The sequence below is a fragment of the Malus sylvestris genome, chromosome 9 (assembly GCF_916048215.2).
Source record: "Malus sylvestris chromosome 9, drMalSylv7.2, whole genome shotgun sequence".
NCBI lineage: Eukaryota > Viridiplantae > Streptophyta > Magnoliopsida > Rosales > Rosaceae > Malus > Malus sylvestris.
The window spans coordinates 27,410,110-27,426,342 of NC_062268.1; the positions used below are offsets into that span (position 1 = coordinate 27,410,110).

The 16,233-nt window shown below is 37.4% G+C and overlaps 1 protein-coding gene and 1 long non-coding RNA gene across 2 annotated transcripts; one reads left to right on the plus strand and one right to left on the minus strand.

Moving 5' to 3' along the window:
- Positions 1-1,177: 1,177 nt before the first annotated feature.
- LOC126583113 (uncharacterized) lies at positions 1,178-2,327 on the plus strand. The gene is made up of 2 exons (XR_007609675.1): positions 1,178-1,219; positions 1,769-2,327. It is a non-coding gene; the product is annotated as an uncharacterized LOC126583113 (long non-coding RNA).
- LOC126583112 (ACT domain-containing protein ACR11) lies at positions 2,164-6,184 on the minus strand. Its single transcript, XM_050247405.1, has 10 exons — positions 5,784-6,184; positions 4,930-4,987; positions 4,698-4,835; positions 4,451-4,545; positions 3,916-4,000; positions 3,748-3,807; positions 3,194-3,249; positions 2,921-3,026; positions 2,695-2,763; positions 2,164-2,473 (listed from the first exon to the last, which is right to left on the minus strand). The coding sequence occupies exons 1-10, from the start codon at positions 5,936-5,938 to the stop codon at positions 2,411-2,413; spliced, it is 885 nt and encodes a 294-aa protein (XP_050103362.1). The 5' UTR covers positions 5,939-6,184; the 3' UTR covers positions 2,164-2,410.
- Between the last annotated feature and the right edge of the window lie 10,049 nt (positions 6,185-16,233).

Consider the following 16,233-nt stretch of genomic DNA (forward strand, 5'->3'; position numbering starts at 1 on the left):
ACCCTTGTGCAGTGAAATTGTTTTTCTGGGCTTTGCTCCACAATAGAAATGCTACCGGTGTTATCATCCTTCATCCCATAGACTCTGTTTCACTATAGATGTTACATTATTTCTCATTGAAGTCGCTGCTCCGCAATCTTATTGGGCCGATGCGTTACATATGTTGTTTACGTGATTAACAGAATGCTCTCCAAAATGCTTGATTTTAGCACTCCTCTAGATGCGTTAACAAATCATGTGTCCTTGCCCTCTTCCCTCAATCTCACCTATCGTATTTTTTGGTGTAGCATATGTTCACCTTCACAAGAATCAGTGTACCAAGCTTAACCCTTGTGCAGTGAAATTGTTTTTCTAGGCTTTACTCCATAATAGAAATGCTACCGGTGTTATCATCCTTCATCCCATAGACTCTGTTTCACTATAGATGTTACATTATTTCTCATTGAAGTCGCTGCTCCGCAATCTTATTAGGCCGATGCGTTACATATGTTGTTTACGTGATTAACAGAATGCTCTCCAAAATGCTTGATTTTAGCACTCCTCTTGATGTGTTAACAAATCATGTGTCCTTGCCCTCTTCCCTCAATCTCACCTCTCGATTTTTTTGGTGTGTAGCATATGTTCACCTTCACAAGAATCAGTGTACCAAGCTTAACCCTTGTGTAGTGAAATTATTTTTTTGGGCTTTGCTCCACAACAGAAATGCTACTGGTGTTATCATCCTTCGTCCCATAGACTCTATTTCACTATGGATGTTACATTCTCATAATCAGAAATTTTATTTTCTCTTGATGAGCCTAATCGTGTCCTTCGGAGGGAAACAACTTATGAATTACCGATTTGGTACACGATGACGGGGTTAAAAGGAACAATTATCGAATGGCGGCCGACTTCAGATCATTATGCAGCCACCGAACGGCAGTTGTCTGACCATCAGGCAGCCACTGAATAGAAGCTGTCTAATCAGCAAGCAGCGACCGAACAACACATGTCCGACCAGCAGGCAGCTACCAAACAGCAGCCGTCTGATCATCAGGCAGCTACCGAACCATGGCAAGCTACATATTAACAGCAGGCTACCAATGAGAAACAGTCACACGTTGTGGGTCAGCAACTTGACCAATTCCTTATATCTGTCGAACACTTATTGCCAGCTTCTAAGGCAACTTCCCCTTCTCACACACTTGTACCCGTTCACGAGTCCATGGATACTCCCGAGGTAAGTATTTCGAAACCTAGTAAATTATCTAATTTTGATGTTGTTGACCGTGCTTATCAATTACCTCCAAGACAAAATAGCTGGAAACCGCCAGTAAGATTCTCTCTAGAAGGGAAGGTCAAGTATGCCATTGCAAACTATGTACCCACCCACTTTCGCCAAAGTATCAATCCATGATGAATCAAATGGAAGGAATAAAAATCCCCAGAAAAGTTGAAGAACTTTTGAAGGATCCAAAGTGGAAGAAGCCATGCGGGAAGAGATGGACGCACTGCATGAGAATGGGACTTGGAATATTGTACACTACCAAAAGGGAAGACAACAGTATGCAAGTGGGTGTTTACTATTCAACACAAAACAGATGGGACCATTGATCGATATAAAGCAAGGCTGGTTGTTAAAGGATATACACAGACCTACGATATAATTACTAGGAAACGCTTGCACCGATTGCGAAAATGAATACCATCCTAGTATTGTTGTCTTTGGTAGCTACTTTTGATTGGTTGTTGATGCAATTTAATGTTAAAAATGCTTTTTTGTATGAAGATTCAGAGGAGGAAGTGTACATGGATATTCTGCCTACTTCGTAAAGCATTTTATGGTCTAAAGTAGTCACCAAGAGCTTGATGAAGAAGTCAAAGATGGTCGTTGAAGCAATTTAATGTTAAAAATGTTTTTTTTTTTTGGCATAGAGATTCAGAGAAGGAAGTGTACATGGACATTCCGCCTACTTCGTAAAGCATTTTATGGTCTAAAGTAGTCACCAAGAGGCTGGTGAAGAACCATAAAGCCAGCATTTGCAGCATTTGCAAATAAACCATGAGATGAAGGAAAGGGTTAGAATACATGTCCATAAAGCCAGCATTAATACATGTCCATAAAACCAGCATTTGCAAATAAACCATGAGATGAGGGAAAGGGTTACAAAAGAAGATAAACCATGAGATGAAGGAATGGATTAGAAAAGAAGGATAACTATGATATCATTACAACAATTTGGACAATAACATTTTACATTGGTATTGAATTTAAAGCTTTATTTTTATTTCATTATTATCTGACTTTTGTATCAATAATTTGTTCATATATCCTTCAACTGAACAAAGGACTGCAACACTGTTCCAGATTTCCCTCAGCTTAGTTTTTGGAAATTCCAAGTGTACTTCCTCAACATAGTCTACAATTTGCTCAAAAACTTGACTCCTCAGTTGATGGTCGCCTCAAATAATATCGTAAGCTGTTAGCAAGAACCTAAAAAATTTGCAAGTTTTACGGTCAGCAGTCTCAGATGTCCGTCTTTTAGTTTATAACGGAATCAACCATAATAATGGCAACAGTTTTTGCAACAGAAGTCTATTTCGGAAGTAATCAGATTGTAAAGTTGGTGAAAGATGCAACTTTCTCTTAGAAAACAAGAAAACAGTTAGCTTTCACCACATCGACCACCATAATATATTAAATCCTAGCTTTACCTGCTGAAGAGGCTTGATGAGGGGCTTACCCCTGTAGCTAACATGAAATTTTGCCTTCGCCAACAACCCCTAATTCCCGAGACAAGAGTTAGCAATGAACTTGGTTACCAAAAACTAAAAACAAAATAACTAGAGATGAGCTCCATACACATGGATACTAGAGATCGGAAATAAAATTAGAAAATGATATGTTGAAGGTGCAACTGTAGGTGAGAAAAGAGCACACCTCTGTGTCGAATTCTCCCGATTCAACAGCAACACTAATGTCAGTTATAATCTTTACAAGATCCACCAGTAATCCTGGGCGATCTGCTGACTCCACATAAAGCAAACTGCAGAAACCCAATATTAGCTGAACACATTCATTCAAAACGCGATGTCAGTGTGTCGCTCATGCATAACCATTGAAGACTATTGTGTGCCTGCTGCCACAACAATTGTTGACATATGGGAATTGACTGTTGGGTTCTTAAAGCCCATCCTATCGAATGCACATTACCTTCGGGTGGGGCCATCATCGTTGACGCTTATGTGGGTTGCTATGTCCACATCAACCTGATGAATTAAACACAGGTTTGAATCAAGAAAACATTGTGGAATCTAATGCTCTTTTCCAGAAAATGGCTAGGGATGCCATCAAGAAAAAATGACTAGGTATGGATCAAACAACTTGGCGTCAAAGTAAACAAGACTCGTTGGAAGTTAAGATGGTACCACATTAGCCGAGTGTCAAGTCAAATCATTAATTACCTTACGAGTGAACAAAATCAAAAGGTGATAGGCAAAAGAAATTATTCTCAAAAATTCATAATACTCATGATTCATGAAGGAGAGAAACGATTCTCTAGAATGACTAAAATTGAAAAAAAAAAATGCTTATGGAGTGAACTTCAAGTGAGAATTTCCTCAAAAACAAGAAACATGTGAATTATGTGTGTGCTAGAACGTGAAAATGGGAAACTTGAACTAACCAACCTTCGCACAAACAGTTGTCCCACCACAGAAAATTCAAGCAGACTAGTATTCGAAAATTAAATAATAAATTTCAAGAACCTGTTCTGGTGGAGGCACAATTCCAAACGCTGCTCCCATCGCTAACTGGGAACTTGATTCCTAACGACAAAATTGATTCACTAATAAAGCGTACAAAATGTAGAAATCCTGAAGATATTCCACCAGTTACTATCGCAAGAACAAGTGGAAATGTTTAAGAAAGATTACCGGATGATATTCTATCAGATTATTTATAATCGTCAATCGAATAGCCTCAAGTAGTTCTGGATCTTCTACCTTCCTACCAGTATCACTGCACACAAACCTCACCATCAAATAAGAAAATGGGGTATGCAACAGCTATTGGAAGGACTGATCTGCTAATCCACCAAAATAGAAGGTTGAAGATTTACTGGAAGCTAGATTTTTACTGCCACTAAAGGAAAACTGTTTTTTCTTCAGCACATATATCTAATGAGAAACCCATTATACCACCAGTATAGGAGTTAAAGCCGGACGAAGAAGCAGAAGAAGCAGAAACGATCATTGCAATCAATTGCAAATTGATAAATAATAACAACGTCATAGCAACAATGAGAAACCAATAATACCACTAGTATAGGAGTTAAAACCGGACGAAGAAGTAGAAGAAGCAGAAAAGGTCATTGCAATCAATTGCAAATTGATAAATAATAACAACGTCATAGCAACAAGCCAAAACTATACTCAATGCAAGGGCACGAGGCTTGTGAAGTATACTCACGCTCTAGTGATGGCAAACTTGTTATGCTTCCCAGAAGAATCCAAATAGACATTGGCCTTGACAACATTCAAGCCGAGGTTTCTAAGCGCACTCATCTGGTGATTCAATTAATGATAATTAATCTATGCTAACATGTATGTTCAGACGTAAAGATGAAGATAGATCAATCAAACAAATATATGAAAATCTATACAGGAGAACATAATAGATAACAATATAGTTGGAAGTCGTAAGTAATGCTCCATACAGTATCGAGAAGAGCTCCAAGCCGGTCTCCAAAGGTTATCTCCACCACCGTTGCATCTGGATCAGAATCTTGGTCAATAATAACCTTAGGAATCGGAACGGCATCAGATTCACTTGGACTTCCATCAGATTTACCATCCTATTTCCAAAATAAAAAAACGCAGTATAAAAATGACAGTATTCAGCAAGTTGATATTCAGTAATTACCAATTACAAAACAAATTTTAGAATACCTCCACAGCTGTAGCAGAAGATGCTCGCGGAGTAATTGAGGTTGATGAAGATAATGATCTGTCATAGATTGCACATACACTTTCTAGACAAAGAATAGCAACTATGCAAGAGCCCCACTTTCATGCTTGCATATCTCAAGAATAATAAAGGTGTTAAACACACTACGACTAAAAATCTATCAGCTCGCTTGGGAACGTTGAGTTCAAGCCACAATCGAGGACTTGGACTCATAGGTTCAAGAGCTGTTAGATAAACAGAGGTACGATATCTGGTAACTCCAACCTCAAGTGCAAAAGACATGATAATTCAGCCACATATTGAAAAATCACTTATCAAAAACTTGTTAAGTGAACAAATCAGCCACAATAAACTGAGATGCAAAACAGACTTCATTCATACAAAAACGCAAACTTTTATATTTTAATCTGCAGGATTTATTTATTTATTTACTTTCGTAACCAGAATACACAACATGATTAATCCATTAAATTAAGACTTTATTTTTGCACCAAAATAAAGGGAAAAAATAGCAGAGAAGCATCAAATGAATACTTTGAACATAAACCAGAATCTCAGATATTAATACTCAATGAGCATTGAGCAATATAATTCAGACCTCATAGTACTAGAAAATGCAAATGAGATTAAGAACCAAACAAAAATAGAAAACAAAGATTTCTACAACCAAAATAGGATAAGAAAAATAACAGAGAACCCATTTCATCACTTTTTGAACCAAAAAGAAAAAACCAATTTCTGAAAACAATCTAAGAAAGTAAAACAAACCCATTAAAGAACACAAAAACCACCAACAAAAATTCAATAAAACAGTGAGCAAAAACAGAAGCATTACCTTCCCTTGTGCACAATGCAGAAGCTTGTAGGAGCAAACCCAAAGGATGCTTCTGCCATAGCCCCAGCTGGTGCTGGAATTGCTAGGGATTTTTTCAAACTGGAGTTACTGTTAAAGTTTACCCCAACACTGTAAGAAGCCATAGCCACTGCCATTTTTAACTTCAAAATTTTACAGCCCAGAGAGAAAGGTTAAGCAAACGGAGAGAGAAGAAGGGACTAGAAGGTTGAACCCAAATCAGAAAAAGATGGTAAATTTGAAGAAGAAATGGGAATGTGAGAATTGAGTTCTGTGAGAATTGGGTTAGGACAAGAAGGACACGAAGTGTATTGAAGGAAGCAACTGGGGACCAACTAGATACATCGAATTATGCGCCATTCGATATAGGGGATAAGGGAGGGAGGGAGGTAACTTTAATGTGACTTGGGTGATTTTATAGGTTGTTCCGAAATATGGGATCCACAAGTTTTATTTTTATTTTTTTCATCCTTTTTAACAAGGATATGGTGGACTTAACCTCATAATGTGCTTCGAATTCGTCTTTGTTTAGAATCGAACCTAAAACCTCTCATTTACAGGCATAAGAATATCACTAAACTATAGTACTAAGTAATACTTGAGATTTAAAATCAATAGAATAAGTTTTTGAGATTGTCCACCACCAATTATTTTTGTTCTTTTGTGAAATATTTTCGTTAGATTGATAGTGTACAATCTTACAAACCACTTTTAACGAATTTAGCTTTAAGAATCAAAATAAAGAGTTGTATCTCAAAAATCTCGTTTAATAAAACGCCAATATAAAATACCATGTATTTCGAAGGACTATAAAAAATTTCCGAGTGACTTGCCTTGTGCTCTTCTCTTTCATTTTCCTTTCTTCAATTAAAAGTAAAAGAAAAAGAAAAATATCGTGAAAAGCAAATTCGATACTATGTTAAGCTACTTATTGTGTGGCTTAACCGAACTCTCATTTTCTCTAGTGTAAAAATATCGATGCATTAAAAAAAAGTTAAAAAAAAAAAAAAGAACAAGGTCCAAATTATCTTGCCATGCCTACGTCCATTCATTATTTGGCAAGTGAAATCCAATCCAAGTGCATTAGCTGGTAGATATCAAAAACAGCGACGCGTTTGGTCTACAATTAAGTGTTTAAGATTGTGTTTCCTCTCTCTCTCTCTCTCTCTCTCTCTCTCTCTCTGCCCATTCATCGCTCGCTCGCTCGCTTTAGATCCATGGACGTATTTCGTAGTTAAAGCACGTGCTCCCTTTTTTGTTGGGAGTGTATTTTTACACCGCCTTATTTATTATTATTAAATCAATTTAAATTTTAAAATGTGTGTATATCTATTATACATATTTTAAAAATTAAATTCATTCAACAGAGATAAATAAAGTGTTGAGCATCACAATCACTTATTAAGAGTTGTGAGCAAAATTATCCCTCTTTTTTAATGTTTATGTTTTAACATAATTCATAAAGCACCTGCTTCAATATAATTTTTTAGATTTTTGTTATCACAAATGATTGTATGTGTGTACTAGCGGTGGATTGTTCTAATAATTATGGTCATTCTCCTTTGTTGATAATAGTTTTCCATATCGGTCATATGACAAACTAATATACAATCAGGGTAATATATGAGAGTTTCCACGGTTAAGATGACAACCTTTGTGAAAAATTACATACAACTAGCAATAATTGATTAAGTTAGGAGAATATTGAAGATGTTGGTGGAGAACCATTGTCACGCCCTAATCTCGACATACTTCCAAGATTGACACATGACATCATCACATTCCTGTTTATCTCTCATGTCTCGCCTTTGAGACAAGACCAAAACACAATCATTTTCTTTTATTTCACGGATGCATCTAACTTTGTATTAGACTGCCCATGTACCCTAAAAAGGGATCAAGCCATTCGTAGTTCACCTTTCACTGCACTCCACGTTTATCACAGTACGTTCTAACAAAAAAGCATAGCATTTCTCCATCAACTATTGGAACTTGACAAGCATGAATTACTAGATTCAGGACTGCATAACAACCTACATGACAAGATTTCCATTTCATCAATCATGTAAATCACTATGTTTTTAACATGATGCCTCAATCCATAGCATGTAACATATCAAGGAATCAACGAAGCACAATATTATTCTCAAGCCACATTGATTAACTAATCTAGTCATAATAATAACAATCATATCCAATGTCATTCCACAATCACGTCAATTAATCAATTAATTAATCAATGAGATAACATATCATTTCACGAATTTAATTAAAGAACTCTACATAATTCCCTACTTGGATTATGAGTAATAACATGGTAAATCTAATTTATATTCACAAGGTCTATTGTGAGTAATTCTCATTCACTCGAATCTAGGGTTCTAGACTAACCTTATGGAAATGAGCAAGAGCAAGGATTCCGGACCACTCAACAAAATCCAACTAAAATATGGCACCTACCGAAATGTACCAAGTACAACTAATCCTCATCACCCCTAGAATGCGTATGATCCCCCATTGTAGATATACCAAGCATAACCATAGGCATAATCTACAATGCAAGCAATGATCACCCATCGCGGATATACCAAGTGTTATCACCCCTGAAATACGTATGGTCCATCATCGCGGATATACCAAGCAGGACCACTTCCTAACTCTAGCTAGTGATCACCCATCGCGGATATACCAAGGATGATCACTCCTAAAATGCGTATGGTCCCCTATTGTGAATAAACCAAACAGAACCATAGGCATAGTCTAATAATGTAGGCAATGATCACCCACCGCGGATATACCAAGCATGATCACCCCTAACAGTCCCCCATCGCGGATGTACCAAGTAGGACTGTATCCTATAGCTCTAGGTAGTAATCACCTATCGCAAATTTACCAAGCATGATCACTCCTAGAATGCGTATGGTCTCCCATTGCAGATAAACCAAGCAGAACCATAGGCATAGTCTAATTGAGCAAGCGGTGATCACCCATCACGGATATACCAAGCATGATCACCCCTGAAATACGTATGGTCCCCTATCATGGATATACCAAGCAGGACCATCCATGTACCACTGCTACATGCTGCAATAAGTTCAACACACAACCTACCCTTACCTCAACCCCTATGATCACAACGTAGACACCTGCACTATCAACTTCTCATGGCCACTAACTAACATGTCACATAAGCATAAAAGTTCTACATAATACTTCTAATAGGATTCTAGGCTTACATTGTCATAACAGTTATCATACATATCATTCATATTATCAAGAAGATAAATACATACATACATATATATATCACAATAAGGCGTCTCATACATGTAAACCAAGGTATATAATATCTGGGATTATTTTCATCATAAACTACAAAATAGAATGACATATATATTATAAAGTATTGAAACATAATGAAAACATAGGGAGCAAGCATATAATGTGTGTTCATTTAACTATTCAGCAAGTCTCTTAAAACTTATTGAAAAGAATAAAATACAAAATAAAAGTTATCTATTTTCTGTTTAAGTGAGTCACAACCTAAGCGAGTGCCTAGGCGAGTCTGGGCGGGCTAGGCGGGTGCCTCATCAAGTCTAGGTGCCCTTTCTTAATTTTCAAATGCCTAGGCTTTAATAGGGGCGGGGCCTAGGCGGTGCTAGGCGGGGATTTTTAGAACAGTGGGGACAACTCACTAACCAATATAGGCCCACTAAGCCTTACATAGTCTATAGTAGTACTAATTTTAGTATTTAAGAACGAATAAGAACATATTGATCAAAATCAACCCTAGTAAATTAATCAGGACGATCCACCCACTCAATTTCCAATCTGTAAATTGCTAAGGTCCTCAAATAATACGTACAAATCCTTACTATAATCCAGTGACGATATAACGGTCGCTTCATTGTTTACTACAAAGGTCAAGGGGCCGCAATCTACAAAACTAGGCTGAAACAATGAAATAACATCAAACAACTATCAAAATTGGATTCAAAATATCAAATTTAGCCTAGAAAGACAAATTTGGCCCACTGGCCATGTGCCGCCGCATGCGGCGGTTTCCGGTGAACAGAAACCCAATTTTCCGACTAACTCTAAAAATTACCAAATTTTGCAGAATTGTAGAACGCAACAAGAGGAACAACTGTCATACATGGGCCAAAGTCCAATTCAACCGAGAAACACCTGAAAGCACCTCGAAAAGGCCGAGTGGCCAGAAATTATCGAGCCTCGCTGCTCCATCATCGGAGGTCCAATGACAGTGATTGTTGTCGGGTTTTACTCCTGCAAGGGATGGCTACCAACCCCAGGTGGTGCGCCATCATGATCGATGCCGGAAAGGGAGATAATTACTCAAGGGTTTCCGACGAGCCGCGAGTTCCTCGTGCTCCGTTCGTCAAATGTAGTAATCCACAGGTGGAATTAAGGTAAGGGCTCGACTGGGTTTAAAGTGAGGAACATTATGGCACTAGTCCCGTCATCAACGGTGGCCGGAATAGGGAGATACGATCAGGTCGAGTCGGGTCGACAGGTCGAATGTAGGTCCGGGTTTAGCTAGTTCATCCCCCTCACTCATTTCCCTCATTTCTTTTCTTCCTAATTCGTCCTTCTCCCTTCTTCCTTTCTCTCCTTTTCTCCGTCTCTCCCACTGCCATCTGGTAGCATCCAGTCTTTTTTTTACAACTAAAACGCCTCTAATTTCTTCTTTTCAACTCCAATTCGCAAACGGTTTTCGCCTTCAAACTGGTAAGATCGAGCTTAATTCAAAAACATTAAAAGTGACCCCCAAAGGTCTACATATTTTAAATAATTATTTCCAAAAATTCGAACTTTGTAACTAAGTAATTAAAATCCAAAATTAATTTAAATTCGCAAAAATACTATAAAATCCCTCGAATAAAAAATACGTAAATTACAATAGTGAAATCCAGGAACGGGATTTCACAACCATGTTGGTCAACCCACTGCATGTTGAGTTCAAATTCTCCCTCTCTTAATATAAAATATTGTTTGTAATAAAAAAAAATTATCGTATATGTTTCGTATAAATATTCAGAGAGCTTTAAGTTTCACTTCATACTAAACTTTTTTTCGTTATAGTGATATTGCTCTCCGAATGTAATGAGAGGTCTTAACACCAAATTATCGATAGCACATTGTGAGGAGTTTATTTTCTTTCTTTTTTTTTGTTAGAAAAAGGTAATATTCACTTATTTTAATTCCACTTAAGTTTCTCATGTGACAAAGAAGGACGGAAAATTCAAAATTTTAACAACTGGAAGATTTGACTATTTGTTAAAATGCTTATTTTTAGCTACACCTCACGTAACTCGCTTTTGATCTTACTTTGCTCCCTGTAACTCAAAAATTACAACTTTACTTGCTGAGACTCAAAATTCACTCCATTTTACCATGTTACTATTTCTTGTGTCAAATAACTGTTAAAGTTGCTGACATGGATGAGCAAAATTGTAATATATAGGCTTTTTTTAGCTAAATCCCCTGAAACTCGATTTTAATGTTGCTACACCTCCAAGAAAAAGTCATTGCTTAAAGAATTGCGCTACCATTCAACTACCCGGAGAAACCTTATGCATGCATTTATTTCTGTTTAGGAAAAAAGGATCCCAAAAAATCGAAAGCGAAGTACAAGCAAAACAATTCAATCAACATAAAGTAGAGCTACATCAAGTTTTCATTCTCAACTCTACGAGAACTTTATGAAAACCTTTCATTTGCTTCTCTTCGATGGAAGTTTTATTTTCTCATAATGTATCCTAATCTTTTGCCTAATTCTTCTTTTGATGATCGATTCAACTTCTAATACAAAAAATATACCTTGATTATATTTCATCTCTTCAACAAATTTAGTAATGAGCACAACAGCCCTGTTGTTCCAATAGAGAGAAGAACATATGATTAGCTTTTCGAGAAATTTCCAAACAAACAATTTCAACGAAATCTTTCAATTTCTTATTACTATGTTCAACTCTATGTATTCCTCTATCCGTAGAGTACATTGAATGTACAGAAATGGCTATAATAAAGTTTTTGTTATTCGTATTAATAGATTGGTGTCGGGCCAAAGACATCTCATGAAAAATTAGGAGTTCGACCATGCCGGTTCCCTAATTCAAATCATTCTTTCTTTTGATAGCTAGAGTGGTTGGTTCACTCGCACATTCATGGTAACCTTGTGTGTGCCTCTTCCCAAGGTTGAGCTATTGTGTGCCTCTTGTTGAAAAAATCTCCATTTCATTAAGCTAAACCAAGCCTACTCGCTAAGCGAACTTGACCTCCTGAAACTCAAAAGTCATCACTTTACTCCCTAAAATTTAATATTTGCTGCACTTTAATTTGTGGACTCTCTATCTTCTCCCTAGAACTCAAATATCACTCCAAAAATATATGTGGGACCCACCACCCAATAATGTTATGCCACATGTGCCAATGCATTTGATTATAAATGACACACCCCGACTCGGAATGTCCACTAGGACTCCAAATCGAGCTGTGCTGGCCGACACCTAGAAGGTGACGAAGCCATAAAGTATGCTGATGTGGAAAAAGATGAATAATTTTAAACCTAAAAGTGCCTAAATACAAGAGTTCGCGGTGAACGGGTCTGGACCATTTCACACGTGATACAGAGCATAGGTATAGTACAGTAAAGTAAGATAATGGTTATGCCATCATAAGAAGACATCTGTGCTGAAAAATGCCATGAATCCTCGTCGATACGGAACTCTGCTGATAGAACCTGGAGGGGTGCAAAAATAGAAAATATGAGTGAGTGAAACAAAACTTTTCAAACCAATTTCAATTACCAAAGGCAGTAGTCCCTCGCTGCAACACCTATATAATTTCCTAGAAAATAACAGGCGTGACTATAACTCCAAAACCATAACCAAAATAACAGTCTCACAGTTATGCCGTGTCAAATATCTCAACAAGAATAAGTAATCCATGTGAAATAAATCAATATGAAATGGTATGCCAGCCGGAGTCACCTCACATGACCTGTACGGCTGAATCAATAGCTCATTAATCATACTAGCCGGAGTCACCGCATGTGACCTGTACGACTTATCTATATCTCGTCAATCAACACTAGCATATAAGTTAGAGTCACCTATAGTGACCTGTACGACTTATCCATAGCTCATCACATATCTCATCACATATGCTAGCTCATGACATATTTCATTACATATGCTAGCTTATAAGTCGGGAGTCACCTCTAGTGACCTGTACGACTTATCCATATCTCATTAAGTATGCTAGCTCATAAGTTGGGAGTCACCTATAGTGACCTATACGACTTATCCATATCTCATCACATATGCTAGCTCATAAGTCGGGAGTCACCTATAGTGACATGTACGACATATCCATATCTCATCACATATGCTAGCTCATAAGTCGGGAGTCACCTATATTAACCTGTATGACTTATCCATATCTCATAAGTATACCTGCACATGAGTCGGAACCACCTAAGGTGGTCTGTACGACAGGACTGGGTGTAAATAAATACGCTCAAGTGCTACGATCATGTGAAGACTGTGCGAATAATCATGGGTCACCTACGAGTCGGAACCACCTATAGTGGTCTGTACGACAGGCATGTGCACCTACCTTGGATTCAAGGTGAGCGTAAGGTGTGGGAGGTGAACATCACGTGAAGGACTGTGCCCTGGCCACGGGCGGGAGCACTAACACCAGGGTGCAGGTTTATGAGCTCTCAATGCATCTCATATGACCTAAACAACTCATAAGCAACTCTCATGTGACCTATACAACTCATAGGCAACTTGTACAACAATGTCGGAGTTGCCTAAAACATAATGTGATCATGCCATAACTCAATCAGTTCAACTAATACCATAACTCACTTGAACTTACCTGTGTGTTCCGTGTTCATCTTTGCACTTTATAGCATTCATAATAATTTTGTGCAAGTAGTATACACACGGATTTATGATCCATTGCTTCCAAATATTCACATTATACTTCTAGAATAACATCATAAGGTTTCATTATGATCCAACGGTCGGATCTCCGCTAATTGCCCAAAATCAAGTGGCCGTCACATTTTATTTTATGAACTTACAAATCCAATTAGGGAATATCCGTATGTCGGATTCCCGATCCGTAAGTTTCTATAGTTCTCAAATATTACGTACTATAACATATTAAAGTTTGGTGACGATCCAACGGTCGGATCGTCGAATCATATAATGACCTATTAACTTAACGTAGATAATTTAGATTCTAACAATCAACCTACGTCATACAATTACCAAAACTGAACTCAAAGCATCTAGTTAGCCTAAGAACAACATCGACGGCCCCCTGGTCACGCGTCGCCGCAAGTGGCGGTCGGCCGCCCCGACTCGTCAGAAAATCCAACTATTTCCAAAAATTACCAAAATTTACAAGAATGAAGATCTCAAAGAGAGGAACAACTTTCATACCTGCCATAAAGTCCAAAAGTGGACGGAAGATGGTCAATTTTGTCCATGAAGCCGGCGGGTGCCTAAAGCTTCCCGGTGTCAATTCGTCGTCTATGGTGGTCCAACGGGGTCAAGGTTGGTTGGGTTTTGCTCCTGGGATGATGGGCTATAAAGCCCAAATGGTGGCATCAGCCATCGTTTTGCCAATTCGCCGAAAATTTGAAAAAGGTGGCCGGAGTACTATTGATTTTCGTTGACTTTCATGGCCTTAAAACGCCACATACCATGGTTAATCAAGATGGTTCTTGGGTGGGTTTTGTAGAGGGGAATGAGAGCTTCAAGATGGTGGTGGTGGCGTCGAAAATCTCCACCAGAGTTGGCCGGAATCGGCCTTGGAAAATGGGAGCTCGCTGTGGGTGTGGGTTGACAGGAAGGCTACTTCCCCTTTTTTTTTTTTTTTTTTTTTCTTCTTTCCTGATTTCTGATTGGGCTACTGCCCTTTTTCTACCTTTTATTTAATTGGTCCCTCTTAACCAATTAATTAACTTTAAATAACCAACTTCAAACGTTCGTAACTATACTGTTATAATCCGGACTCGCAAACGGCTTTCGCCTATGTGTTCGTACCAACGAGTACTACTTAAATATGCCAAAAGAATAAATCATACATTCCTCTAGACGATGGTCAATAGAAATCAAAATCCTTGCCTCTAGGCATTTTCGTCAATTCCCTCGATTAAAATAAAAAAAAACGAAATTTTAAGGACAGGTTGTCACAATAAATCTCCATTATGCATCAACATTCAACGATCATAAAATATTAAGTTTCAAAGGAGAAATTCAGGATTTGAATTTTTTGGGTTGCTGTGCTTGAGCTGCAAAGATCTGAAAAAAAAATAAAAATGAAATTGATTAGCCTGGTGCACCCAAATGAAACCCACATAATGGAATTTGCTCCAATTCCGCGATAGCAAATCAATCTTAGAGAGAGAGAGAGGGAGAGAGAGAGTAGGTCGATACTAAGGAGGAGATGAGGGAATTATCATTGGCGAGATTGGGTCTGTAATGGTAGGATAAACGATGCTAGTAAGCCTTTCAAATTCCATATACGTCATTTGTAGGAGTACAACGAATGATATTTCTAACATGCATTTGCATATGAATTTTCTAGATTAAAAGGAATTAATAGTCTTGCACAAAAGTTGGCGAAGACAAAGAAAGATAGAGAATATCCCTCGTTGAACTCGTTTGTCAAATTAGCATTGATTTTACCTGTTGCAACGACTTCAGTTGAAAGAGGATTTTTGGTGATGAATATTGTAAAGAAATCACATCATAACGGGACGGGAGATCAATGGTTGAATATTAGCTTGGTTGTACACATTGAGAAGTATGTACTTAATTCCACTGAGAAAATGTTGTAATTCGACGTTTTCAAAATACGAGAATATGTCATGAACAATTATAAATGAAAGTATGATCGATTTGTGAAAGCTATTTCGTGACCTTATCCTTCCGACTCCCCCACTGAGTAAAATGACGACTTTTGAGTTTCAATGGGTTCTATATGGCATAGCTAAAAATAAGCCTATGCTATTACAATTTTATCCATCCACTTCAGCAACTTTAACAACTATGTGATATAAAAACAAAAAATGGTAAAGTGAGGCAAATTTTTAGTTTCAGAGAATAAATTAGTGACGAATTTTGAGTTACAAAAAACAAAGTGATATCAAAATCAAATTTCGAGAACATAGCTATAACCAATTAAAATTTGGCGGTAATTAACTAAAATAAAAGTTTTAGAGACAAATCAGCAAATATCTCCGTTATTTAATGAAACATACATTTTGTGTTCTCTAATATTAGTTTTAAAATGATTTTATGTATAAACTACACGATGTATATGATGTCTATTTCATTAAGTATTATATATGTGTGTACAAAACCTTTTTCAGAACAAATGAACTGGC